Consider the following 22110-nt stretch of genomic DNA (forward strand, 5'->3'; position numbering starts at 1 on the left):
GATTCCAGCCACAAGACAAAGACACACACAACATCTCACGGCTACAGCACAGCAGTGGCGCATCCCAGCCCGACCACAACACATGCCACCTCGCGCCGCCACAGCAAGACACACGTTGCTTCCAGCCACAAGACAAAGACACACACAACATCTCACGGCTACAGCACGGCAGTGGTACACTCCACCCCAACCACGACACACTCTGGCTACGTGACGGCAACTTTCCACCAGCCAACCTATGCCACTTCTAGCCACAAGACGCATCCGGCATCACAGAGCTATAGCACGGCGGTGATGCACCCCAGCTCAACCACGACACATGCCACCTCGCGCCACCACAGCAAGACGAAGACACACAAGTCCGATTCTGATTCTGATAAGGACTGGGAAGATGAGCATTCGAAGACGAAACATCATGATCACAGCAAGATCAAGACCAAGACCAAGGGTCACAGCAAGACTAAGGACCACAGCAGCGATCGCGATATCCCGACTGCTACCAACACCCAGTCTGACAATTCGAAGGTGACGTCGAAGCACGCTTCTCCTACTCCGACATCTAGCCACAAGGGGTCGATGACTCGTTCGGCCACTGCTTCAGATGACGATGAGAGCCACTACAAGACTGGATCGAAGCACCATGATCATAGCAAGACCAAGACCAACACCCAGTCTGGCCATTCGAAGGTGACATCGAAGCACGCTTCTCCTACTCCGACATCTAACCACAAGGGGTCGATGACTCGTTCGGCCACTGCTTCGGATGACGAGAACCACTACAAGACAGATTCGAAGTATCATGACGATATCAAGACGAGGGGTCATGATGATAAGGACGAGGGTGAGCGGGATCTTCCCTTGCCTACAAAGGCTACATCTAGTGCGCCGTCTCACTTTGACCACAAGCCTGTCACACCGACACCATCAGGCACATATCAGGCCGCTGTCCCAGGAGATAGTGGCGCTGATGCTGTCGGTGGTGCTGCCGATGCTGGTGCTGCCGCTGCTGACATGGGTGCCCCCAGATGCTGGACCCGTCAACTCTGGACCTGCTAATGGTGGTGGTGCTGTTGCTGCCGACGCTGGTGCCGCTGCCGATACTGGTGCTACCACTGCTGACACTGGTGCCCCAGATGCTGGACCTGTCAACTCTGGACCCGCTCACGCTGGACCTGCTAATGGTGGTGGTGCTGCTGCTGCCGACGCTGGTGCCGCTGCCGATACTGGTGCCGCTGCCGATACTGGTGCCGCTGCTGGTGCTGCCGATACCGGTGCTGGTGTTGACGTTGCTGCTGCTGGTGCTGCTGCTGTCGATTCTGGCGCCGCTGCTGATACTGGTGCTGCTGCTGCTGGTGCTGCTGCTGTCGATTCTGGCGCCGCTGCTGATACTGGTGCTGCTGCTGCTGGTGCCGATACTGGTGCTGGTGCTGCCGCTGCCGCTGGTGCTGCTGCTGATACCGGTGCTGCTGCCGCTGCTGCTGATACTGGTGCTGCCGCTGACGCTGGTGCTGCTGACGCTGGTGCTGCTGACGCTGGTGCCGCTGCCGATGCTGGTGCTGCCGCTGACGCTGGTGCTGCTGCTGATACCGGTGCTGCTGCCGCTGCTGCTGATACTGGTGCTGCTGCTGATACCGGTGCTGTTGCTGATACTGGTGCTGCTGCTGACGCTGGTGCTGCCGCTGCCGCTGCCGATGCTGGTGCTGGTGCTGATACCGGTGCTGCCGCTGCTGCTGCTGATACTGGTGCTGCCGCTGACGCTGGTGCTGCCGCTGACGCTGGTGCTGCCGAAGGTGGAGCACCCGAAGATCTTGGCGTCGAGTCTTCTGAAGAATCTAGCACGGATCTGAAATGCTATCCCAAGAGCATTGACAGCGAGGACCCTGACTACAGCCTCTACGAGGCAAGCAGCTGCGACAGCGAGAGCGGGTGCGAGGCAATCAGCTATGAGTGCGAGTCGTCCTCGGAAGAGGTGGACGAGGAAATCAGCAACATTATCAATGATCTGGATTCGAACGCCGAGCAGGCGACGGAGAACGCTGATGGCGAAGACCCGGTGGATGATGCTGAAGAGTCGGTGGCAGAGCCAGCCGAGGCTGAGGCTGGTGACCAGGTCGAGTCGGCAGGCGAGCCTACGCAGGCGGCTGAGGAGAGCGAGTGAGTCTTGCATGATTAGGATGTTGACCTAGTGCATGCTTGTTGACCCAAAAAATTTCCTTTATAATATCTTAAATATCATTTCTAAAAACCACACCTAGTGCATTAGTGTTAGTTGAGTGACAGCGCCAATATAACTATCGACGTTCTGCTGAACCGGGGCGCAACACTAACTCCAGATTCCAATGTGACGAATGGCGGAACCGGCCAATTACATATGCGTGTTGTCATGGATTTTGATGCATAGTTGAAAACAGAGGCAAATAGAGGTCATACTGCCGGTTATAGTACTGTACCTGTCGCAAGGTGGGAGATTAAGAAAGAGATTTATATATACCAAGGTATGTCTTCAAAGACGAGAGCAAGAATACAGGAACGGCATTATCAACTAATGGTGGTAGATCTACTAAAGCCATATGGTCATTATAACCGGCAGCAGAGATGTAGCTGCTTCTATCCTATGTGTACTCTTGTCCTGGCTCCATGTTTCTTTTATTCATCCCGTTATCCATGCCTGAGGTAGAGTTTGTTTCCGATTTTAAATGCACTACATCCTCACACACGCAACAATTGGTCGTTCGGAGTAGGGGAAGAAAGCTGTACTTTTCCTATAAAGGGGAAGGTTAGTGTGGGTCTAGGCGGAGAGGTGTTCCTTTTTTCCACTCAACAAGAACACTCTCATTAACACTCCAGTAAAACCTATGAGCATTTCTGTATTGTCGATTCCAACTGTGGCGGCCAAGCTCGGACGGACAGCTGCGGCTGGGTCGTTCCTCTCCCTAGTAAGCATCTTCCGCGGCGATATCACACGGCTCTCTGTGGATGCAATCGTAAACGCAGCCGACAATGCGTTGCTGGGCGGCGGGGGAGTCGACGGGGCGATCCACCGGGCGGCCGGGCCGCGGCTGCTGGCCGAATGCCGCACACTGAACGGGTGCGCAACTGGCGCGGCCAAAATCACAAAGGGCTATGATCTGCCGGCCACGTACGTGATCCATACGGTTGGCCCGGTGGGCGAGCATCCGGAGCTGCTCCGGAGCGCGTACAGGAGCTCGCTGGATGTGGCCAAGAAGAATGGCGTAAGGACGATTGCATTCCCGTGCATTTCAACCGGCGTGTTTGGGTACCCCGCCGAGGCTGCATGCAGGGTGGTGTTGGGTGCGGTCGAGGAGTGGCTGAGGGAGAATGGTGGGGCGATTGAGCGCGTTGTCTTTTGCATGTTTAATGATCAGAGTGAGCGCATTTATTCGGAGCAGCTGGCGAACTTCTAGAGACGGGAGGCCAGCTGGAGTTTTTTCTGCGTGTAGAGACAATATACTGAGGAAGATCTGGTCACATGGCATGCTAAATGATGGAGGTATGTGACATATCCCACATACCCTCGACATGGCAGGGAATGGGCACGATGTATCTGGCCGTGTCCTGGATGGCTTGCTTTTTGGGGAATGTTTTTAGTCGCTGTCGTCAAGTGCAGCTGTGTTGTGATGTTTCCGTTATTTTGGAACAGCACTTCAAAATATTCAGACTTGGTGCTCGTTCGCAAATGTGAGATTGGCTGCAGGTACCGTTGCGTTTTTGTACAAAAGAGGGAGCAAAAAACAAAAAAGAAGTGAGCGATCAAGAGCATAGGTGTAGTTTCTTTTTATAGCCCTTTTTTTGTTGTTTGGCGTTCTCTTTCCCTCCCCCTTTTCTTCCTTATTTTAATAGCATATTTTTCTCTCGAATCGTCCCACTCTATTTCTCTTCCTTTCTAACGACAACCCTCTTTACGACCTATTTTCTCTCCTTAAAAGAACGCAATTCAATGATGGATTCGGTTGTGCGCGACAGCAGACGGCCCAGCGAAGGCGGGTCGGTGGGGTCGGTGGGGTCAGTGAATAGGCGACAGAACCGCAAGAGCACGGCGCTACCCAGCACGCACAGCAGCATTAGCGGGCAGACGGACGGCGACCGGACCAGCAAGCGGTACTCAGTCACGGCGCTCTACTCGATGGTTGCCGAGCACGATGTGGAGGTCTCGGATGAACTGTCAGAAGGTATGGACAAAAAGGCAAGCTGTCTACCAGGTTGCGCAATACAGGTTGCATTAGCGTTTGGAAAAGCCCATCGCTTCGCATTCTTTGCTTGTCTGGTTGTTTTCTTTGACAATTGAACTTTGGGGGGACGAACTATCACTATGTCATCAGAGCAGAAGCTTTTAGAGGGAGGGGGGAATTTTTAAAAGGTGTTTTGGTTTTTTTGTTTTGGTTTTTTTCTTTCTCTTGTCTGCCATTATTCGAGCAGAGATGTACAAGGGGGGCAGGTGTAGACTTAGCAAATCGCTTGCTGTCGACCAGCGTGGGTTGCCAGCCGATGCAGCGTCAACCAAAGAGCTGATGCAATTCCGTGCATTATGTTTTTGCGCTTATTGGTACCGGGTTTGTTGGATCGACACGCAAGTTTCTCCCTCCCCCGCCTGTTCCGAGCCAAGAAAAAAGCTACTGTTTTGTTGTTGTCGTTAGCGCACAGGCATTCATGAGAGAAAATTTGGCACTAAAAATACCTGCGTGCAATGGGGTGTTTTTCTAATGCAAAATAGCACAGCGTCGGCTGCGCGAGCTCAAAGGGCAGGTATCGGCACAATCGAAAAAGAACTTCCTTCTTGAGCGCGATGTGCGGTACCTCGACAGCAGGATCGCATTGCTGATTCAGAACCGTATGGCGGTGGATGAGGTCAAGGTAAGAATTGGGGAGCGATTACCAAAAGCAGACAGTGGCGGAGGGGAGGAAGCCAAGGCATCGGAGATAATAGCAAAAAAACCATGGGCTAGCCACACTAACGCCACAATGCTACGAAATAATGGATAGGAGCTGTCGTCGCACCTGGAGGATGTGGGGCAGGGCAACAGCGACTACTACCCGAGCAGCGAGCAGTCACAGCTGTACGGCAATCTGTTTTTCCTGCTGCAGACGGAGCCACGGCACATAGCAACGCTGGCGCGGCTGGTGACGCTGAGCGAGATCGACACACTCCTGCAGACAGTGATGTTTACATTGTACGGCAACCAGTACGAGTCGCGCGAAGAGCACCTGCTGCTGACGATGTTCCAGCTGGTGCTTGCGGCGCAGTTTGAGACGACGACCGGAGTTTGCGAATCTTTTGCGGCAAAACACGCCGGTGTCGCGAATGATGACGACGTATACTCGGCGTGGGCCCGGGCAGGCGTACCTGAAAAACGTAATCAGCAGCGAGATCAACCGGGTGATTGAGGACGCAGAGCAGAACCTGGAAATCAACCCACTGAAGATATACGAGGAGATCCGGCAGGGGCTGGAGGACCGGGGGCTGGCGACGGACGAGTTCCCGCCGGGCGTGTCAACAGAGGAGGCAGGGCAGCACCCGAAGGTGGTGGAGGCGCTGCGGCCGCGGATTGCGGAGCTGACCCAGATTGCGGGGCGGTTCCTGGACACGATCATCGGGAACAAGGACGCGACGCCGTATGGAATCCGGTGGATCTGCAAGCAGATCCGGTCGCTGACACGGCGGCGGTACCCGGAGGCGACGGACTCGGCGGTGTGCTCGCTGATCGGCGGGTTCTTCTTCCTGCGATTCATCAACCCGGCGATAGTGACGCCGCAGGCATACATGCTGATCGAGACGGCGCCTACAGCACATCCACGGCGGGCGCTGACGCTGGTGGCCAAGGTTCTGCAGAGCCTGGCGAACAAGCCGACATACGCCAAGGAGCAGTACATGGCGGGGCTGACGCCGTTTGTGGAGAGCAACCGGGCGCGGAATCAACAGGTTCCTGAACGAGCTGTGCGAGGTCGGCGACTTTTACGACAGCATGGAGATGGACCAGTATGTGGCGCTGACCAAGCATGACATCACACTGCACGTGACGCTCAACGAGCTGTACAACACGCACGCACTGCTGCGACAGCACCAGCACGTGCTGGCGCCCTCGGGCGGCGCGCACCTGCGGCAGCTGTTGGACGCATTGGGCAGCGCCCCGGCGCTGGTACCGCGCAGTGCCAACGCCAGCCTGGAGCTGCGGCTGTTCAGCCGGTGGGAGACGCCGATTCTGTCAGACCTGTCGGCGCTGGCAGCGGACAATGCGCTGACTCAGCACGACATCATGTATGTGGAAGCCAAGTCTATTCTGGTGCAGATAATCCGCAGCATGCCGGCGCTGCAGGCGCGGCGGTATACGCCCGAGAGCAACACAGCAGCCAGGGCGGACCTTTTGTTTGTGGCGGAGCAGGCGGCGACATCGCGCGATGCGGCGCTGGTGCGCAAGGGGATCAAGGTGCGCGAGATGCTGGGGGAACTGTCGGCGACGGGCGCGCTGCAGGCAGACGGGCACCGGTATCTGGCAGAGGAGATTGTGCGGGAGCTGGCGCACCTTGGCAGTCTGCGCGACAAGGTGGAGGCGGAGATTGTCGGGCTGCAGGACGTGCTAAGGACGATCGGCGACTACAACGGATATCTGCAGCAGCAGCTGGGAGACGTACAAGGCGTATTTGGCGAATGTGCGGCTGCAGACAGCGGCGCCCAAGAGCCAGCGCAAGAACGGCATGCCGGTGGGCGTGACGGTGGCGACCCCGGCGCAGAGCAGTAGACAGAGACGGGCGCCGGAGCGCTCCAAGGTTATGGCGCCGATCAGATTTGCGCTGGCGCAGCTGGAGCGCGACGGCGTCGTGTGCGACTCGAAGATCCCCGAGAACCGCCGTCACGCGATGGTATTTGCCTTGTCCAGTCCGCAGCCCGCCGCTTATGTTATCGAGCTGCTGCTCAAGGGCCGCGAGAAACCCATCATCCACATGGACCTGAATCTCGACGATCTGCTGGAGCGCCAGCATGCCAACATCGCCGTGCTGGATCTCGAGTATGTGCATCTGAGCGTCCCGCGCCTGCTGGATCTGCTCAAGAAGAGCTTCATGCGCTAAGACAAAAAACCCAATCGGACCTTTCAAGCAAATCACTTCCCCTATCTTTTTCTCTTTTTCATTTTCGCATCCCCTCCCTTTTTTCTTATTTTTTGTTGTTTCAAATTTATTTTTCATAATCGCCTCTTTCCGTCCACAAATGTTCCGACTGACAGCGCGTCTCCGGCCGCACACTCGGCTGCTTGCTCAGCGGCGCATCTCGACATTCAACATGGACAACAGCGTGCGCGGACGACTGCAGCCATTGATGACGGGCATCAAGATAGTCAGCGGGATCGCCGGGCTTGTAGCACTGGGCTCAGCGGGGTTCTACCTGTACATCAACCACCACCTAGGACACGAACTGGCCGGCCTCCCCGCTGATCACCAACCCGGCAACACGCAAGCTGCTGCGCGGGGCAGCCCTACGCGAGCACCTGGCGCCCAACGCGCCGATCGCCTACCTGTTCCTTTTGCGAGCCCTGGAGCAGATCCAGCAGGACGGCAAATTGCCCGAGGAGTCGCCGGAAGTGCAGGAGCTGGTGGTGCGATTGGCCAGTGCGGCGCGCGCGGCAGGCGAGACAGCAGCGGCCGAGCAGCTGCTGAAGCGAGCGTGGGCCATGGTCGTCGACGGGCAGGGCCGGAGCGATCTGTGCGCCGGTTGTTGTTGGCGCAGTGACGGTGCAGTATCCGGAGCAGTGGCGGGACAGGCAGATCGGGCAGATTGCGGACCAGCTGGGTCCGCTGCTGACCGGCCAGGGTCGGGCGGCCGAGGCAGTGCGTGTTTTCGGTGCGGCGCTGCAGGCGGCCAAGCGCCAGGAGGAAAATGACGAGGATGCGATGCTTTTGCGGCAGGCCAACCTGGTCACGTCTTTGGGCGAGGCCTTTGCACTGCATGGCGATGTGGATAGCGCCAGGGCGCTGTTTGAGAGCGCGCTGGTGGATGTGCAGAAAAGGGCGGGCGACGGCCCGTGGGCGTGCCTGGACGCCGTGCTGATGTATAATTTGGCGCAGATCAGCGCGCGGGCCGAGGAGAAGCGGGCGTGGGCGAATTCGGCGCTCAGCGTGGTGCGCAAGCAGCGGGATGTGCGCGCATGCCTGAACTGCGAGACGCATGTGGTCAGGCTTCTGGGCGGCATGGCCGAGCTGCAGGGCGACCTGGCCGAGGCCAAGAAGCTGTACGACAAGTCGCTGGAGCTGGCGCGCCGATCGGGCACCGGCAATATCGAGCTGACCAGGGAGGCGGCTGAGCGCGTAGCGCACAAGATGCTAATTGATGAATAAAAATCTACCCAAAGATGCTTGCGTCGACCAGCCGGAACGTACTGGCCAGCTGCCGGAACTCTGCATATGCTGCCGATATGTCGGCCAGCCCCGGCACGTTCATGGTTATCAGAACGTCGGCGTCGTTTTCGGGAATGCGCTGAAGCGCCAGCAGCACAGCCACGCATTGCGTCCCCTGCTGGTTGAATTTCCCTGCCTGCTGTCGGCCCGCCAATGCAAACATGCCGTTTGTTTCTGTGGTTTCGACGATTTCGCTCTCGGCTGCGTCGTTGGCATTGGCCAGCTGCGCGAAATGGTACTCGATGGCCTGCATGCCAGGCTGCGGCACGGCCTCCAGAATCTCGATGATCAGGCTGCGGTCTGTCGAGGTGTCGCAGAACACCTCTTGGTTGTCCGGCACCTGCCGGAACTCGCTTATGTCGACCATGCCCGATGGCACCTGCATGGTCATTGCGCCGCCGTAGAGCTCGCGTACAGTGGTCATTTTTCTACGAAAAAAAAAAAATAGGAAATTGGAGAGAAAGGAAGAGAGGAGGAAGAAAGCTGCGATTGTGTGATTACGCCAAGACGGTAAAAAGCTGGACACGTTTTTTTAGGATCCCCAGGCGTGACGTTTTCCTCTTCTTTTTGTTGCGTAATTTCTGTTTATTTTCACTTTTATACTATTCCACCTTGAAATGGCGAGACTCTTTGTTTGGAACATTCCCCTGCCGCGCATTCCGAGTGCATGGCGAGAGCACCTGCGTGATTTCGGCACCTACGCCTCTGGCGCGCTGGTAAGCGAGAACGAGAAAAGGAAAACCAAATGGCCGCCTGTATTCACATGAACTAAAGCCTTCATACTAGTTTACCTTCGGCTGGTGGTTCTTCATCGACGGCCTGGTGACAGCACGGACGACGACCGACTTCCCCGTGTCGTTTGGGTTCGAGGACTGGATTCCGGGCATTCTGTGCACCTTGGGCATGCTAATAACGAATTCAATCGACCTGGCGTTATTGCGCGACGACGGGTTCGGGTACGGCAGCAGCGGATTGGCAGGGAAGGCGAAGCTGACCTTGTTTATCGGCATAGCGCTGCTGGCCGGCGGCGTAGCCGGGTCAATTGCGATTCTGGCGATAAAGTACATTGTGCCGCAGGTCGACTCCAGTGTCATGTATATCGGCTTCACAAATGTCATCCAGACGGTGTCGGTTCTTCTGGCGTCCATCGTGCTGTGGTTCGTGCACAACTCGGAGTCCGACAACCAGTATAACTTTGTACTCAACTGAACACAATGTAGAACCATAAATTCCTCTTGATGGTTTGGGGCATACTGGCAAAAGAAAATAAGGAAAAAGAAATTGCAAAGAAACAGCATTCAAACTTACATTTCCTTCACTATGCCCGATGCTCCGAAGAAACCAGAAGCGCCAAGGCGTGGCCGCGGAGTAGTGCGTGGGCGCGGCGGCATGCCTACCGGCCGTCTTGGCTCGTTCCGGCCCACAATCACCGGCAATACGCGGGCGACATCCTCGGGCAGCGTGTCCAGCAGCTCCGGCTCGGCCCTGGTATTCAAGCCCAAGACGCAAGTCCAGCGGCACAAAAAAGAAGCCCCGGCGCCCTCGCTCCTGGCCTCGGCGCCCAAGCGCGAACACAAGCCGCACGGGCCTGCCCGCGGGGCTGAGCGCGGTCGCGGCCGCGGTCGTGGCCGGGTCGAGCTAATCCAGACGGTCTCCGGTCCGTTCGCCCAGGGCCCTGCCATGATTTCCAGCACATCCAGGCGCGGCGGCGCTGGCGGGTTCAGCGGGGTGTTGGCGCCTGGCATGCCCAAATCCGAGAACCCCAATGTCGATGAGCCAGCTCAGACTGATCTAAGCGACCCGAATGCCCCGGTGCTTTTACTGACTGACCATAACGAGGAGATCACCGAGGACTTTGATGTGCAGACCGAGGAGATGGCGCTCAAGGCAGGCTGAGGAGATGCGCGCATTAAAGCTCGACAACAATACCGCCGAGGTGTTCAGTGGCGAGAAGCTGCTGGTGTGGCAGCTGCCGGCCATGCCCGAGTTTGAGCTCACAGCGGAGGTCGTCGAGAGGCGGGAGAGGGAGCGGCTGGAGCGCAGGGACGAGCGTCGGCGCAAGAGGGAAGCAGAGCAAAAGAAGACCGAGGATGTGAAGCCGAGTATGGCTGAGCTGGAGGCTGGCGAGCCGATTGACGTTGAAGACAAGCCAGGTCCGGATGACAAGCCGATCGACGACAAGCCCGATACAGAAGAGGAGACGGTCGAGGAGTCCGACTCCGAGGACTCGTCCCTGCTGGACGGCCGGATTGGCACATTGGTGGTGCTCAAATCGGGCGCCGTCAAGCTCAAGATTGGCCAAGACCTCCTGCTGGACGTGTCGCTGGGCGCCGACTGCCAGTTCTTCCGCGGGCTAATGGCACTGGACACCAAGGGCTCAAACTCGGCCTTTGTGCTGGGCAATATCGACGAGCAGCTGGTGTGCACGCCCGACCTCGAGAACATGCTTTGAAGAAGCAAAATAATAATAAATGACTCGCTTTAAATGATTATAAAGAACTACTCGTCGTCCTTGACGTAGCTCTCGGGGAACCGCCCGGTCTGCCCATATATGGTGCCCTGCAGCCATCCAGAGCCGACATCCCGCGACGTAATGCGGATCTTGTCGCCAGCGCTAAACGATAGCTCCTCGGCATCGCGGCCGGCAAAATCATAGATTGCCACGACGTACTCGTCCGGTGGCTGCGACTGGAAGCTGCTGCGCGGGGCAGCACCGGCGACGACATTGCCGGGCTGTACTCGTCCATGTTCACGTAGGCCGTGGGCACCAGGCCGATCTGCCCGTGGACGTCGGCACGGATCCACCCGCGGCTCTCGCTGTCCGGCACCAGTACGCGCACGCGGTCGCCGGCCCGCACCGACAAAGTGGTGGACCCGTCACCGTCGTAGTCGTATGTGACCGTGACCATATCGCTGGGCGTTGTGAATGACGGTGTTTCGCTGACTGCTCCGCCTGCCTCCCGCCATAGGCCATTGCCAGGGCACCAGCTGCACCAGCTGCCCGGCTGCACCAGCTGCCCCGGCTGCTGCTCCAGCTACTGGAGTTCCGCGGCTAATGGAGGCTGATCGTGGGGAGCTCTCGTATGGCGTCTGGGATGTGGATTTGCGTGGCAAAGTGGCAGCAGCGCCGTATGACGTGGAGGCGCGCGAAATCGACGCCTGCGATGCGCTCAGACTGGCGGAATTGGAGACTGGCTCGGGTTATTATCCGAGTCCATGGAAGCCCCCGACACCGCCGAGGCTGCGCGCACGTGCCTTCTTCTTCTTGGTGCCAAAGCGCGCCAGGAACCCGCCCTTGGCGTCCGGGTCCGGGCCCTCGCAGCTGGGAGCCACCTTGATCTGGCATTTGGCGTGGCACGTGAACCCGCACGCCGCGCATTTGGCCGCCTTGCGGTTGAGTCCGCCGATAGACTCGCCGCAGTAATCGCAGGTCTTGGAAATCGCCACCGTGAACGCCTTGAACTCGTGCGGATTCCCTGGTCAACACTGCCCAGCTCCGTCTCGATCGCCGCCCGCACCGCCCTCTGCTTGACAATCTCCAGCTCCAGCATCGTCGCCTCGTGCCGGGCCTCCGCCGCCTTGTCTACGGATTTGTCACCCTTCTGCCGCAGCTTCTCGGCCTCGGCCAGCTTGCCCTGCAGCTTCTGGTCGGCTGCCAGGCGGTCGCGGTCTGCCTGCAGGCACATGTTGCGTAGGATCCACCTGGCTCTCGCCGTCCAGCGCCATGGCGTCCTCCTCGCCGTTGGCGTAGTCGACGATCACGCGGAAGTCCGCCTGCTCCTCCCACTTGCTGAGCCCGCCCTCCACGCGCTTGCGCACGTACGCGGCCGAGTCGGCCTCGGGCGTGACTCTCCCCATCACGTGCGCTACCCGCTGCGTACGCTGGATGCGTTTGCCGTCGCTGGCCTCCTGCATCTCCAGCAACTGCAGCAGCAGACGCTTGGTGGCTGCCACGCGCTGCTCGTTGATGTCTGCATTGAGTCCATGACTGTGGGCGTGAACTGATGGCTGACTGCGTCCTTGACTGCATTGGCCACTGCGACCTGCAGAATATACTCGTTCTTGGCCTGGTTGCGTGCGCTGGTGTTCTTGTCTGCCTTGACCCGATACTTGTCCTGGTCCTTCTCGTTGGTCGCGCGCTCCTGCCGTGACTGCGACGTGCCCAGCTGCTTTGACTTGCTCTCGTAGTGCGCCCGCATCTTATCCTTCTGGTCGTAGATCTTGTCGCGCTCGCCCAGCAGCTTCTGGTAAAACTCCAGGCTCTTCTTGCGCGCCTCGCCAAGACTGCCAAACGCCTGGTGCAGTTCCTCGGCCACCGAGCCGCTGATCTTGCTTGCCAACTGCATATGCAGGCGGCCCTCCTCCTCAAGCTGCAATACCCATTCGTTGGCTGCCGGCAAGAGCTCCAGGGGCGTGGTCGCTGCTGCCTCGGCCTCCGTCAGCGTCAGTGTGTTGGCTGCTGAGTCGGCCTTTTTGTCGTGCAGGCCCTCGAGCTGCTGCTGGAACGTGCGCGCCAGGTCCAGGATCTTTGTGCCGTAGTCGCGCTCCTGCCGCTGCTTTCTCTGTCAGAAGCTTGTACAGCCCAGAGTACACGTCTATCTGCTTCTCGACGTATCCGTTGATAGCACCAAACTCGTTCGGCTAACAAAAATGCATGCAGCGCGTGGTTAGCCTGGCTGTTTCTCTGCTGCTCCCAGTCTGCTCCCTCCCGTCTGAATTTGTTACCTTGAGCTCGGACCCAAACGTCATCTTTATAGAATTGCAAAGGAAACGAAAAAAGAAAAAAAAAACGAAAGCTGTGGAAAAACGAGGAAAGAGTAGAGCGGGGCGGACTGACTTGTGAATAATTAATGCGTGTGCGACATATCAAGCACATCGATACTGCAATGTGCTGCAATCCGCCAAGCGCCTTGGCCCTTTTGGGCATTCCTTGGCCAGTGACATCAGAAGCTACACAATTGCAGGCAAGAATGGACCAGACTACGGTTTGCGACAGGTCTAATTGTGAATCTGGCGACATTGTGGAATCGCATATGTTTCACCAGCCATTGGCTTTTGTCATATGTAACCACTATTGATACTTTTCCGTGTCAGAGCCTGGCGCCTATCGCCATAGCGAGCCATGGCATCACCGACATATGGAGCACTGGGCGTATCGCAAGCTCAGCCTGCCTGCGACAGATCACTTTACCTGTTCTGCTAGATTCCTGGACCCCACGCTCGCACAGGAGCTGTCCATTATTACCGTCCCCGCTCCAGGGCAATAAGCCCAGTAGCCTCTGGATCCTCTGGATCCTTCTTGGACCAGAGACCGGTATGTGTCGGCCCGAGTGGCCGCAGCACCTGAATGGTGCAGATTACTCACATACGGTGTAAGGGGGCCTGGACTGCTGGTCAAGCAGTGGGCTCTGTCTTTCCACCAGAAGAATCTCATTATCGGTCGGACTGTTTGCCACAACCAAGTCCCAGCGTGGGATCGTGTGGCTCGTCTTGCAGGTTTCGCAATAAATTGTTCTCTTTTCTCCCTCCCCTCCTATTCTCTCTCGATCGCTTTTGCCTTGTTCTGCTGCGCTCACTTTTGCTCCTCCCCGCCACCCATCTACTCTCAGAAACCCCGATAAAACAATGGCACTGCGTCTAAAGATCCAAGACGGCGACTACTCTGTCTGCCGCTTTGTGCCCACAACCGACCTTTCCCAGCTCCTCAACCTCTGCGCCGACGGCTTTTTCTCAATCACACGCACAAAAGACGAAATCTCCGTCGTCCGTCCAAGCTTCGCTGGCGAGGACTCCTTGCGCACCACGCACAGCGACTGCAACTACAAGATCGAATCCGGCTGGCGCCTGCTTAAAGTCGAGGGTCCGCTGGATTTCGGCCTGGTCGGCATCATTCACAAGATCTCGGAGCGCCTGGCTACGGCCCAAGGTGCCGCTGTTTGTCGTCAGCACTTTTGACACCGACTATGTGCTGGTCAAGAAGGACAGGCTGGACGATGCGGTTGATGCCCTGAACCACAACAGCATCTTTCATCGACTGATTTTTTTTACGAAATATCAACGATATTTGCGCGTATTTTCATTTCTTTTTGGCGGAAATAAATCAAGACTGTTGGTTGATGTCGCAATGCGATTCTTCTGCTGCAGAAAAAGAAGTTTAGGCGAAGAAATCGCGAACGCCGAATACCGCTTCTACCATTTAAAAGTCACAATGAGATAATGTCTCACTCCGCGGGAAAAGAAATGCAGCACTAGACCAGCGCGCTCTCCTTCACATGAAAACCTTCAAAAAAAAATCAAAAAAAAAAGCTCATTGTTGCGTTCGGTTGCCTCGTCAGCAGTACCGGCGTCTCCCGCCCAGAGATTCCCAATGCACACTTCTGCAAGAAATCAGATACACGCCGATCTTGTACACCGTCTGGCCCCTCCACTACTCGAAGCCCAAATCCCCTGTTATTTGGGGAGGACATGCAGTGGACTGACTGACTATGTTCGCGCTCTAAGGAAACCTATTGCATAATCTTGTCCGCCATCAACATGCTGCGTCAGAACCAAGTCCGCCTAACCACGCACTCCCTCTTTTTTCTTCCTTCTCTGCCAGTGCTTTAATCTGCTTCTATAATCTTTTTTCTTCCTTTCCTAATATCCACACCCATGCTCACGAAACGGCGCACTGCGGCGGTGTTCTCGTACGATGACGTGCAGACACATCCAGATGCGCAGCAGCGGGGACACCACCGACGCCATTTCAGAATGTTCAGCACCAGCAGCACCGTCACCGTTAGCAGCAAGGCAGTAACTCACTTTGCCATTATTGTTCCGGGCACTGGTCCCCACACAGAAGACGAAAAACCAAAGGGTGGCTTCATGAAGAAAGGTAAGGGGGCCGTCTGCAGTGGAAACCTCTAATTGCTACACCGAACAAAAAGTCTTGGCTTTGCAAGCCGGAGATTGTCCATGGGCGCTAGCTAATGGTTGCCGATTTGTAATCAGTTCTTCGTTGTAGCCCAAAAATTCAGGGAGATATGCAGGGACATCTGTGAGCGCGAGTTCGCCGAGACAGGTGCCAATATCGAAATGACGCCGATTCGTAAGTTGGTAGCGCATTTAGCCTTAAACCAAAAGCGCTTCTTTTATTCTGATTCCAGACGAATTTTCCGATATCTGAGATCTGTAGACTATCACGCTGACGTGCATGCGCTGAAGACAACCGGAGGGTAAGTGTTTCTGGTGATTTTGTTGCATATTTATACTTGTACGTCCGCTGGGGGGCCAGCCTGCATTAACAAAAGTCTCACACTCCCTGTCCTTCGCCATACTAGACGAATGAACAAGGTGACGCTGCCGTCGATTCCGTGGATCCGTACAATGGACAATGATGTCGTAGGCGACATTCTGTACTACTTTTCGACCTACCACGGCCGCGCGATGCTCCGGATCGTGACTGAGAAGCTCAACGCAGCCTACGACGCATTCATGGAGCAGCACCCGTACTTCAACGGCCCAATCAGCCTGGTTGCGCATTCGCTGGGCGGCATGATCTGCTACGAGATCTTGTACTACCAGAAGCTGCGCTCGCTAGCCCACAAGCAGCACTGCAAGATCAGCCAGCTAGCCCGTGTCGAGCACGAGCGGTACGTGGAGCTGCCGAAGCTGAAATTCACGCCAACGCGCCTATTCACCATGGGGTCGCCGCACGGCGGCACATTCGTGTTCCGGCACTTGGATTTCGACTCCATTCAATATTGCGCCCATTGGGTTCCACAATATCTTCCACCCGTATGACCCGTTTGGGTACCGGACCGAGCCCCTGGTGGACGATGAGTTTGCGGACTCGCCGGCTGTGCCGATTGTGAGCCAGCCGGTGGAGCTGTTTGCGAAACGCCAGTCCCTGAGCGGCAGCATGGCGGAGTTTGGTCGGTCGCTGGTGGACTCGGCCATGACGGCGCCGCAGACGATTTCGTCCGGAATGCTCAAGGCTGCGCGCACGTCAGTTTCATTGCCATTCACGGCTGTGTCGAGCATTATGGGCAGCACCGGGTCCAGCAGCCACCACACGCCGGTGCGCTCAAATACATCGCCCATGGACCACAGCTGTGTCGGACAATGACGCCGATACAAAGACCAGGCGGAGGAGCCGGATTTCATCCAATATCAAGGGCTTCTTCAAGTCATCAAAGACCATGACGGTGGTGGAGGCGAGCAGTGCGGCCGAGGAGTCTAACCAGAAGCCGCAGCAGAATCCCCAGGAAGACCCAGACCACCGGGAGAGGTGATCTCCACAATCAATTACAGGGAAACCACGACGAGGATACCCATGGAACCGGGGATATTGCCAGTAATCTGGAAAGCCAGGCTGAGGAGACCCAGGGCGTGATCTACAACGAGCCAATGGCGATCTCGAGCCAGAGCACCGACAAGTCCATCAGCAGCTCCTCGACTCCTGTCAGCCGCAGCGAGTCCGCCAGCACCGAGGGTTCGCTGACGCGGCGCAACTGGAACAACCGGGCGCGCGTGAGCCGCCGCAGCATGTCGTTCGAGTCCACCACTGCACTATATTCGACCACGTCAGCCGGCAGTGCACTGCGGGCATCGAGCGCAGAGCCGGGCAGCCACATGATTGGGCAGCGGTCGCACAGACCCGAGGACGGGGATCTCGAGATGATGAGCCACCTGCGACACATCTTCCGCCCAACCATGCCGCCGTCCGAGGACCAGCGACTGGCCGAAACACAGGGCCTACCGCTATCCTCGCGTCTGATGACCATCCGCCGCCCCCGGATCCGCAACACCCAGACAATGCCGGCCACCCTCCACGATACTGTACATAACGACGGGGAAGTAGAGCACAAATTGGCGCAGAATAGCCAGTCGGACACCCGGGTCGCGCCGTCGGCGAGTCCAACAATGAGTCCAAGGACGAGGAGGAGAACGGCATTGCGAGCTACTTGGCGGCCAGTCTGCTTGCATATGGATCGCGCACTGATGGCGAATCGGAGACTGAAACGGAGATGGCCAGGCGGAGCTCGCTGTCGGCTGTGCCGGACGCCAAGAGCAGTAGTAGTGGTGGCTCGGATGACTATGCCGCCTGGAGGCCCAGTCTGCCCACCCTCAATGATGACGCAGTGCCGGAGGAGCAGACGGGGGACGATGTCGTCCACGTCGGCCGAAACCACTGTGAGCGAGGGTGACGACATGGTGTCAAAGCTGCCGTATGGCGAGCGCATGGACTACATCGTGCCGTTCTCCAAAAAGCACCTGCAGAACGAGTATTGGCTCGGCCTGCAGGCGCACTTCTCATACTGGACCAGCAAGGAGGTCATGCATCATATCGTCTTCAATATGATAGCGAATTCGGATTAATAAATGGGAGGTTAGAAAAGAAAAAGGGAAAGCAAAGGGGAAAGGCAGATTACTGGGATTTCTTGGCCTCAAGCGTCGGGATCTTGTCGTCGATCTCGTGGGCCTGCTTGTTCTGCACGGACTTGGAGTTGCGCTTCGACCGGTCGTAGATTTCGGCGGTCGGTTTCCGGTACGATCCAAACACGCGGTCAAACAGGGTTGTGAACTGCCCGTAGTTGTAGTTGAAGTACAGGTGGTGCACGGTATGGTGGGCAGCGCCATTCACGACCGGGTTGTTCGACACGTACTCGCCGTCGTGGATCATGACGCTCCACACATTGACAAAGGCAAACAGCATCAGATACACGTACTCGTGCATCGGAAACACATACACCGCCATATGGTACGGCAGCGACTGCAGGTAGCCGTCGATCGGGTGGAAGGCGTGCGACGCAAACGGCGTGCACACGATCCACTTGTGGTGCAGCTTATGGCACTGCGCGTAGACCTTTGGGTGGTGCTCCAGCCGATGCACCCAGTAGATGCAAAAGTCTGTGAACAGAATAAACATCACCCCCGACAGGACCAGGTACGGGTAGCCGTACTTGTCCCACTCCTTGTAGACCAGCGAGTACCCGTGCAGCTCGCCCAGAATCCACGGAATCGTCAGCACCGTGATCTGCGGCAGCGCGCGCGACGCACACGCCATCTCCAGGAACCGCTGCCCCTTGAGGTACTTTGGGTGCTGCTCCTTGCTTCTTGTCGTAGATGTATCGGTACGACAGTCCCGCTGTGCCAAAGTAGAATAGAACAATGTACGCGTAGATGAACACAAACAGCGATATCGACTGCCGCATGACGCTGTTGCGCGGCAGCGGCTCTGTCGAGGTCAGGTCGGCGGCCTTGTTGTATACGCTGTCGAACACATACGTGTCCAGGTACTCCATTACGACGTCCATGGCTAGCTAGGGTTGTGTGCAGTAACAGAGAATAACAGTTAGCAAATATAGTATAAAAATATCCAGTGGCTCGGAGTTGGAGGGAAAAAAGGCAGGGGGCTATGAACAAGAAACCCAACACTGCTTGGAAAAAATACACGAGTGCTTGGGCTTCTTAATCTCCCAATTCTCGCGGCCGCCGTGCTATTAACAATCGGCAAAGAGGTGGCGGTCTCCTGCGTTAACGGCCAACGACAGGACACGTACCTTCTATCTTTCCAAAAGAACTATGCCGCGAAAGTAGGTTGCTTTTCTTTTCCTTTTGAAGGAGGCAAGAGCAGAAATCCAAAGGAGGAAAGAGGAAAAAGAAGCACGGCGAAAAGGGAAGGGGGAGTTTGTGCTGGCTGTGGAAAACAAATCGCCAGCAGGAAGATTTTATATAGAGCGCCAGCGCCCACGGCGATGAGGACAAATCGAGCTAGCAACTAGCAATGCGGACTTTCTGGTCCTTTATTTTTGCTGGGCCCTCAACGACCGGGACTCGAGTTCAAGGGCCGGCATTTTTGTGCCCTCGCCTTATAGAAACAGTGAGCATTTGAAACAGCATGATTTCTCCCAGGGCACTCGCTGTAGCCCGGCCGGCAAACCATTCGGCAAAAGCCCATGCAAGGCCTCCAAAGGCATCTCGCAACAGCACGCTTTGTAGCCTGCGCAAGGACGACACTGAAGTCGCAAGGATCTTCCGAATCGGGACAGCCATTGGCCCCCACGGATATTCCGACGAACCCACAAACAAAAGCACAAATCGCGTGATTCCACAACGGCAATTTATTAATCTACGCAAGCAGATCCAGGCCGGCATTGGGGCCGAAGCCGCCAGCCTGGTTGGCGTACACGGGAGTATTTAGGTACTTGCGCGGGTCGTTCGGGTCCAGCCCAGAGCGGTCTCCGCCACGGCCCGAGTTGACAATCGGGTCGTCGAAGGGGTTGGCAGTGTTCCAGCCCTGGCTTGTCAGCTGCTGCGCCTTCTTGCGCCGAGCCACAAACGGATTCGTGTTTGTGGGCAGCGACGCAGGAGCGCTGGCCTCAGCCGCCAGCTCGTGCTTATGCAGGGCTGAGGTGGCCTGGTCGGCCTTGACCTGCGCGCGATGGCGCTTGCGCTCGTCCAGCGGCATGGCCGCCGAGGCATCGCGCCGTGTGGGCGTAAACACATAGTAGTCCATGGAGCTGGCCGAGTTTTTGTCAAACTGCGGCTTGTCCGACGGATACAGCGAGTTTCCGGTGGCTGCGTTGGGCGTCTTGACGTTGCGCCCGGGGGCAAAATACACTGACTGCATGTCGACAGCCGAGCGGGCAGCACGGGCGGGCTTGGGGCGTGGGCGCGGCACCGGGAACTCGCTGTGCTCGCTGGTGGGCGTCGGCGGCGACGACACAGCGGTGGTGGCCTGGCTGGAGGCTGGAGACCGGTCGGCATGCTGCAGGCTGTTGGACGACCAGGTGGGCGCGGTCATGGCGCGCACAGCTGTCACGGGGGTTGATCTCGGCTCATCAAACTCGCTGATGAATTCTGTCGTGGCCACACGCCCCGCGCTGTTGTAGTCGATCTCCATGTTCTGTGCGCTGTTGGTGCGGCGCTTCGTGTACTTGCCGACCTCCATGTGCGTAAAAACATACGACTTTTTGATCTTCTTCATGAAGCCCATGGTGAATGAAAAAACAGTGTGCCTATTAAAAAAAAGTACGATTAGTAACGATGGAAACCGAAAAAAAACAAATAAAGAAACGACCAAGACATGAAGAAACCTCGCCCTCCCTATAGCTCACATAAATGCTGGATTGGCAAGTTCCTGGGCAGGGGAAACAGCGAGAAAATGCCAGCATTGTTTGTTCGTTCGTTTATCAGAATACAAAGCTGGCATTGTCAGCGTGTGTATGTGTGCGCTGGTTTTGTTTGCACAGAAATGAAAGGGGCTGATAATCGATAGCTGAGGGAAAAGACATACGGCCCAGACCGATGAGCCTACTGCCCCCGCAATTGAAAGAGAAAAGCCCCCCAAGAAGCCCTCCTGGGCTCTAGCTCTGCGGGACCAGAGTTTACCCAGCAAATACTTACTGCTTGTTAGGAACGGGGGAATAGGGTTTAGGAAACGAGGGGAATGCGCGTGCTGCCTCGGATAAACGGGCAGAGAATGGGTGGAAGGGGAAGGGTCGGGTTAGAGAGGATAAAATACAGAATAAAGTATGAGCGGGCGAGAGAGAAAAGAGAACGGAGAAGCAAGATGGATTTCCGGTTTGTGCCTGGACCAGCTATCGTTTTAAACTGCTGCCTTTCCTCTTCAGGTTGTACGGGCTCCTGCTTTTCCACTTCCAAAATAGAAGCGAAACCCCGCCTCTCTCCCGCTCTGTGACCTCGAACGAATCGCACGGATTCCCCACCCTGCCAAATGGGCATTGCGAGAGAAAAACAACCTGCCGGCTTGTTATTCAGGATCGACCCAGGCGGAATGGCAAGACCATCAATCGACTTTATTTTGGTGTTGGAAATGGAAGGGGGGCGATCTCCCTTCATGGTCCATTTCGCATCGTTTCCACCTGCTGTTTGAGGATCCTGCGAGCACCACCCGAGCGCACCTGCTGCTGCATGGTGCCTAGGGGATGAGGGATATACTCGGCGATATATTCGACAGTTGATGGGCGTTTAGGCTGGCCAGAAGGTGATTCCCCAAAAAAAGACTATGCCTCCAAAAACATATGCGAAAGCCGACCAGTCTTCAAGGCCTATTTTCAGGCTACACACTCTGGGAACTATTCTACCACTGCTAAGGAACTCGGAGTAAAGATGTGGTGTGGCCGATAGCTGCTGAGTAACCTGAGTGGAACCTCCACTGAGGACAGAGCCCGCAGTCCGCACGTTTGGGGGAACCATAGAGCAGATACAGCGACCTTAGAGGCCCGCTCGCTAGCTCACATTATCCCGCATCTCGCCACCACCCTTAGCCATATTCTTATTTCTAGTTGAGCTAGCTAGTATCAGGCAGACACTATAGCTGCACCGGCACGATCAGATCACACATCGAGAGCTCCTATATACCTGCATGCTCCCCATCTAGATCCTGGGAGTGACAGACCGGTCTTCCCTTTGGGCTGTGGTGGCTGTGCAACGCAGGGTGTTGTTGTTTGCAAACAACTACTAGACCACCAACCACAAAGCGGTCGGGGCTACCAGCTGAACCCAACGCACAGTCACGTCAGAGACATGCATTCATCCGTGACACTATTTACACAGCTGGCACTGAGTGTACCAAGTCTAGGCGTGAAGTGTTTTCTTTCTAGCTTTCTTTTGAAGGCGCAAGAATCAAAAAATTAGCGCTAGTTAGTTTTTAATTCGAGGGGACAGCTTGATGAGCATAGATACTTCACGGGTGCT

At 56.5% G+C, this 22110-nt stretch overlaps 10 protein-coding genes across 10 annotated transcripts; 5 read left to right on the forward strand and 5 right to left on the reverse strand.

Annotated features, from left to right (window-relative positions):
- Positions 1–1108: 1108 nt before the first annotated feature.
- Positions 1109–2246, reverse strand: DL89DRAFT_48144 (uncharacterized protein). The gene is made up of 2 exons (XM_040891720.1): positions 1345–2246; positions 1109–1289 (listed from the first exon to the last, which is right to left on the reverse strand). Exons 1-2 carry the CDS (start codon positions 2165–2167, stop codon positions 1162–1164), a joined length of 951 nt encoding a protein of 316 aa, XP_040741530.1. The 5' UTR covers positions 2168–2246; the 3' UTR covers positions 1109–1161.
- A 557-nt stretch (positions 2247–2803) lies between these two features.
- On the forward strand, positions 2804–3512 carry DL89DRAFT_48193 (Appr-1-p processing domain-containing protein). The gene has a single exon (XM_040891721.1). The coding sequence runs from the start codon at positions 2856–2858 to the stop codon at positions 3423–3425; it is 570 nt and encodes a 189-aa protein (XP_040741531.1). The 5' UTR covers positions 2804–2855; the 3' UTR covers positions 3426–3512.
- A 1339-nt stretch (positions 3513–4851) lies between these two features.
- On the forward strand, positions 4852–7083 carry DL89DRAFT_259504 (GTPase-activating protein-like protein; the record flags this gene model as incomplete). Its single annotated transcript, XM_040885692.1, has 5 exons — positions 4852–4872; positions 5002–5331; positions 5357–5904; positions 5939–6644; positions 6679–7083. The coding sequence occupies 5 exons, from the start codon at positions 4852–4854 to the stop codon at positions 7081–7083; spliced, it is 2010 nt and encodes a 669-aa protein (XP_040741532.1).
- A 1354-nt stretch (positions 7084–8437) lies between these two features.
- On the reverse strand, positions 8438–8830 carry DL89DRAFT_218850 (Mog1p PsbP-like protein; the record flags this gene model as incomplete). Its single annotated transcript, XM_040884358.1, has 1 exon — positions 8438–8830. A coding segment is annotated over one exon (393 nt), but the record flags the coding sequence as incomplete, so codon positions are not given.
- Positions 8831–9023: 193 nt separating this feature from the next.
- DL89DRAFT_278923 (UPF0220-domain-containing protein) lies at positions 9024–9626 on the forward strand (the record flags this gene model as incomplete). The annotated part of the gene is made up of 2 exons (XM_040889539.1): positions 9024–9122; positions 9193–9626. The coding sequence occupies 2 exons, from the start codon at positions 9024–9026 to the stop codon at positions 9613–9615; spliced, it is 522 nt and encodes a 173-aa protein (XP_040741534.1). The 3' UTR covers positions 9616–9626.
- Positions 9627–10842: 1216 nt separating this feature from the next.
- DL89DRAFT_324391 (uncharacterized protein) lies at positions 10843–13155 on the reverse strand (the record flags this gene model as incomplete). The annotated part of the gene is made up of 9 exons (XM_040891445.1): positions 10843–11094; positions 11121–11363; positions 11392–11601; positions 11638–11868; positions 11892–12080; positions 12109–12366; positions 12396–12966; positions 12998–13047; positions 13132–13155. The coding sequence occupies 9 exons, from the start codon at positions 13153–13155 to the stop codon at positions 10906–10908; spliced, it is 1965 nt and encodes a 654-aa protein (XP_040741535.1). The 3' UTR covers positions 10843–10905.
- A 784-nt stretch (positions 13156–13939) lies between these two features.
- Positions 13940–14476, forward strand: DL89DRAFT_269419 (uncharacterized protein; the record flags this gene model as incomplete). Its single annotated transcript, XM_040888296.1, has 2 exons — positions 13940–14286; positions 14333–14476. Coding segments are annotated over exons 1-2 (399 nt in total), but the record flags the coding sequence as incomplete, so codon positions are not given.
- Positions 14477–15396: 920 nt separating this feature from the next.
- Positions 15397–16491, forward strand: DL89DRAFT_48373 (uncharacterized protein). The gene is made up of 2 exons (XM_040891724.1): positions 15397–15620; positions 15726–16491. Exons 1-2 carry the CDS (start codon positions 15481–15483, stop codon positions 16186–16188), a joined length of 603 nt encoding a protein of 200 aa, XP_040741537.1. The 5' UTR covers positions 15397–15480; the 3' UTR covers positions 16189–16491.
- Positions 16492–17739: 1248 nt separating this feature from the next.
- DL89DRAFT_269420 (C-5 sterol desaturase erg31) lies at positions 17740–19111 on the reverse strand. The gene is made up of 2 exons (XM_040888297.1): positions 18526–19111; positions 17740–18500 (listed from the first exon to the last, which is right to left on the reverse strand). Exons 1-2 carry the CDS (start codon positions 18702–18704, stop codon positions 17816–17818), a joined length of 864 nt encoding a protein of 287 aa, XP_040741538.1. The 5' UTR covers positions 18705–19111; the 3' UTR covers positions 17740–17815.
- Positions 19112–19519: 408 nt separating this feature from the next.
- DL89DRAFT_294790 (uncharacterized protein) lies at positions 19520–20386 on the reverse strand (the record flags this gene model as incomplete). The annotated part of the gene is made up of 1 exon (XM_040890563.1): positions 19520–20386. The coding sequence occupies one exon, from the start codon at positions 20384–20386 to the stop codon at positions 19520–19522; it is 867 nt and encodes a 288-aa protein (XP_040741539.1).
- Positions 20387–22110: the final 1724 nt, after the last annotated feature.

This window comes from Linderina pennispora, assembly GCF_002104995.1.
Source record: "Linderina pennispora strain ATCC 12442 chromosome Unknown DL89scaffold_12, whole genome shotgun sequence".
Classification (NCBI taxonomy): domain Eukaryota; kingdom Fungi; phylum Kickxellomycota; class Kickxellomycetes; order Kickxellales; family Kickxellaceae; genus Linderina; species Linderina pennispora.

Coding starts and splice junctions, on each gene's coding strand:
- DL89DRAFT_269420 (XM_040888297.1), bottom strand. CDS start 18,704: ATGGACGTCGTAATGGAGTACCTGGACACGTATGTGTTCGACAGCGTA. Junction 18,501..18,525: donor TTTGGCACAGCGGGACTGTC/GTACCGATACAT, acceptor TACGACAAGAAG/CAAGGAGCAGCACCCAAAGT.
- DL89DRAFT_48373 (XM_040891724.1), top strand. CDS start 15,481: ATGACGCCGATTCGTAAGTTGGTAGCGCATTTAGCCTTAAACCAAAAG. Junction 15,621..15,725: donor GCGCTGAAGACAACCGGAGG/GTAAGTGTTTCT, acceptor TCGCCATACTAG/ACGAATGAACAAGGTGACGC.
- DL89DRAFT_48144 (XM_040891720.1), bottom strand. CDS start 2,167: ATGCAAGACTCACTCGCTCTCCTCAGCCGCCTGCGTAGGCTCGCCTGC. Junction 1,290..1,344: donor CAGCAGCAGCACCAGCAGCA/GCAGCACCAGTA, acceptor CACCAGCAGCAG/CAACGTCAACACCAGCACCG.
- DL89DRAFT_48193 (XM_040891721.1), top strand. CDS start 2,856: ATGAGCATTTCTGTATTGTCGATTCCAACTGTGGCGGCCAAGCTCGGA.